Source organism: Montipora foliosa, unplaced genomic scaffold (assembly GCF_036669935.1).
Source record: "Montipora foliosa isolate CH-2021 unplaced genomic scaffold, ASM3666993v2 scaffold_70, whole genome shotgun sequence".
NCBI lineage: Eukaryota > Metazoa > Cnidaria > Anthozoa > Scleractinia > Acroporidae > Montipora > Montipora foliosa.
The window spans coordinates 50,001-52,500 of record NW_027179819.1 but is presented as its reverse complement, the minus strand read 5'-3'; the positions used below and the strand labels follow the sequence as shown (position 1 = coordinate 52,500).

Genomic DNA, 2,500 nt, shown 5'->3' with positions numbered 1-2,500 from the left:
CCTGATGGGGCTAACATTTCATCATCACCTGCTCTATAATTACATCAAAGGTAGTTGGAAGAATATTTTAAAAGCAGAGAAATGGCCATTTATTTCAGTTATTTCAAATCTTCCACAATATTTAAGTTGTTTGAATTTTCTTGTGATATCAGGACTTTTTCCTTGTCAAGGTTAAAAGTCAGTGCTCAGAGACAGTCACAGTTCACTCCTTACCGATGTTGTGGGATTCCAAGGTCTACTGCCTGGCCTGTGAAGGTAAAACAAAATTAATTTTAAAGTACAACTAAACTCAACATTAATATCAAAAGAAAACATGTTTCTTAATACCATACTTACCTCAAAATTTTGCTTTTTATCTGCCTGTGAAGATGCGCAATGTTATCAAAACCAGCAGTCATGGGTCCATCATCTATTTACCTCACAAACTGCTTTGCGATGCAAAATTTCTTCGAAAACAGAATGCAAAGCAGTTTGGAATGTGAAATCGAGAATGGACCCATGCCTCTCACATAACAGTCATGGGTCCAAATTACTGAGTTCTGCCAAGTTTATGAGACTTGCACAGCACAGAAAAAGCAAAATTCTGGGAACTATGGTGACATGTTTGCTTTGGATGGGGAGATTTACAAAAGGAACAGAAATATTTTACATGCACTTTAACTTCAGCGGTAAATACACTTCTTGCATTGCAATATAGTTATCCCTTTTCAAACTGATTGGCTTTCAATTGTTTTCAGTTCTAAAAAAAATTCAATTGCCTGAAACAAGGTTCAAAATAATTATGGTAACCAAGTATAATTTAGACTTAATTGCCACTAGTCAACTTCTTTGAGCCGAGTGATGAAGTTGTGCGAGTGTCACAACAGCAAGCAGCAAGTTGACTTGTTTCCACTTGCAGGGATTTAAAATACTATAGAGCCTCAATTTTTGGTGCGAAAAGATAATTTTTGTGTATTCCGCACGACTGCAGCCAGGTTAAATGGCACTGAATGGGACAACTCCGACCAAAACACTAAAATTTGAGTGTTTTTTAATCACCAAACTTGAGAGAAATTGCATCCAGTGCGGGCCATGTTACGTACGTAATGTACACTGTATTGCGCAAGTATTGTTAGTATTCATTAAATAATCACAACTGGAAAGAACTCAATGCTGATAAGAGGAGAAAAGCTGTTTTAGACAGGCTGGACACTACCAAAGACCGTCAAGAATGTGAAAATGTGGAAGAATTGTTGGTCGTTTTCTTGAGACCTGTTTGTCAATCTACTGTATGTCAATAAACATTATTGTGTATAGCAACAAAAATTCAAAAATGGACTTACAGTGCAACACGCCTTACCCTGGCCACCCAACAAATTTTCACATTTGAAAATTACGTATAAATACGTCAACTCAAAAACCCAGGCAATGATGATCAACCTACAACAGTGCGAATTTTGCAAGGAAGCGTCACTGTCAATCAAATTTACACATCCTGATTGGCAGACAATTTGTAAAAAAAAAAAAACTTTGTCAGGTGGCCATGGTAAGGCCCGTTGGACTGTAACAAAAGAAAGTTTTAACAATGTTATTATTAATCTGTTAAAGCTTTCTTGACTGAAAATAGCGGTGAAATGGTGACTAAACCGGCAGAGAAACCAGAGAGTGGTATTTCTGAAAGTCAATCATCACCTGTTTACAAGCTGGTAAAAAGACACGTTACGTTTTTTTCTGCTTCCCCCAGGAACAAAGAAAAACAAACTAAAATGGCTACAATTTCCAGTTCTGTTGAAGGGATATCAGCTGTAAAGACAACTACAGAATGCCATACTGTATATCAACATAATTTATTACATTGAAATTAGTTTAAAATTCCTGTCATTTCATATTTCCCTGGGGTTTCAGTTTGCATTGACGGCACACAAGGTACGAGGTAACTAATGGACATGTTTGTTCATTTGATGAGATGAGAAGTGTTGGCATTTTGTCAATAACCAAATAGAACTTCAACACATTTTGTTTTCCTGCAACTCAAACATCAAGAGCAATAACTCGATAAAGATCTACATGTACATGTAGACTTTTTTGCCATACATTTCACATTTACATACATGTACCCCTGGCAACTCAAACCCTTGATAGCTCACACACTCAAATCTTGACTTTTATGATGGGAAACTTTCTTTCTTGAAAAGAAGATGGCAGGTGCAGATAATTTCGATGAAGGTGCGTTGACTTTGACACATAACTGGGCAGTGTTGGTGGAAGCCTTCTATTATGCGTTCCAATTCGATCCATTACGAAAAGAAATTCTGACCAAGAAATCGTTCTTAGTCTCGGAATTGGCTGGTCCGTAGTTCATGACTTGCTTAGAATTTAAGCCAGCTTTATGATTGGGCGTCGCAAAAGAATGTCAAAGTTATTGTTTTCCAGGACATTTCTGATTGGTCAGTGTTGGGGAAAAACCTGAAAAAAAGTCTCAACCATTCATAGTTACAGTGTCCACACTGTAAAGTGGAAG

General features: G+C 37.1%; 1 protein-coding gene across 1 annotated transcript in view; it reads right to left on the bottom strand.

Moving 5' to 3' along the window:
• Positions 1–2,500, bottom strand: part of LOC137990216 (AP-1 complex subunit mu-1-like) — a 25,246-nt gene that overhangs the window by 172 nt on the left and 22,574 nt on the right. Inside the window, exon 5 of the mRNA XM_068835648.1 lies at positions 1–247. This exon is cut by the window's left edge and continues 172 nt beyond it. Within this exon, the coding sequence (XP_068691749.1) occupies positions 196–247 (52 nt within the window). The 3' untranslated portion in view covers positions 1–195. The remainder of the gene's footprint in view (positions 248–2,500) is intronic.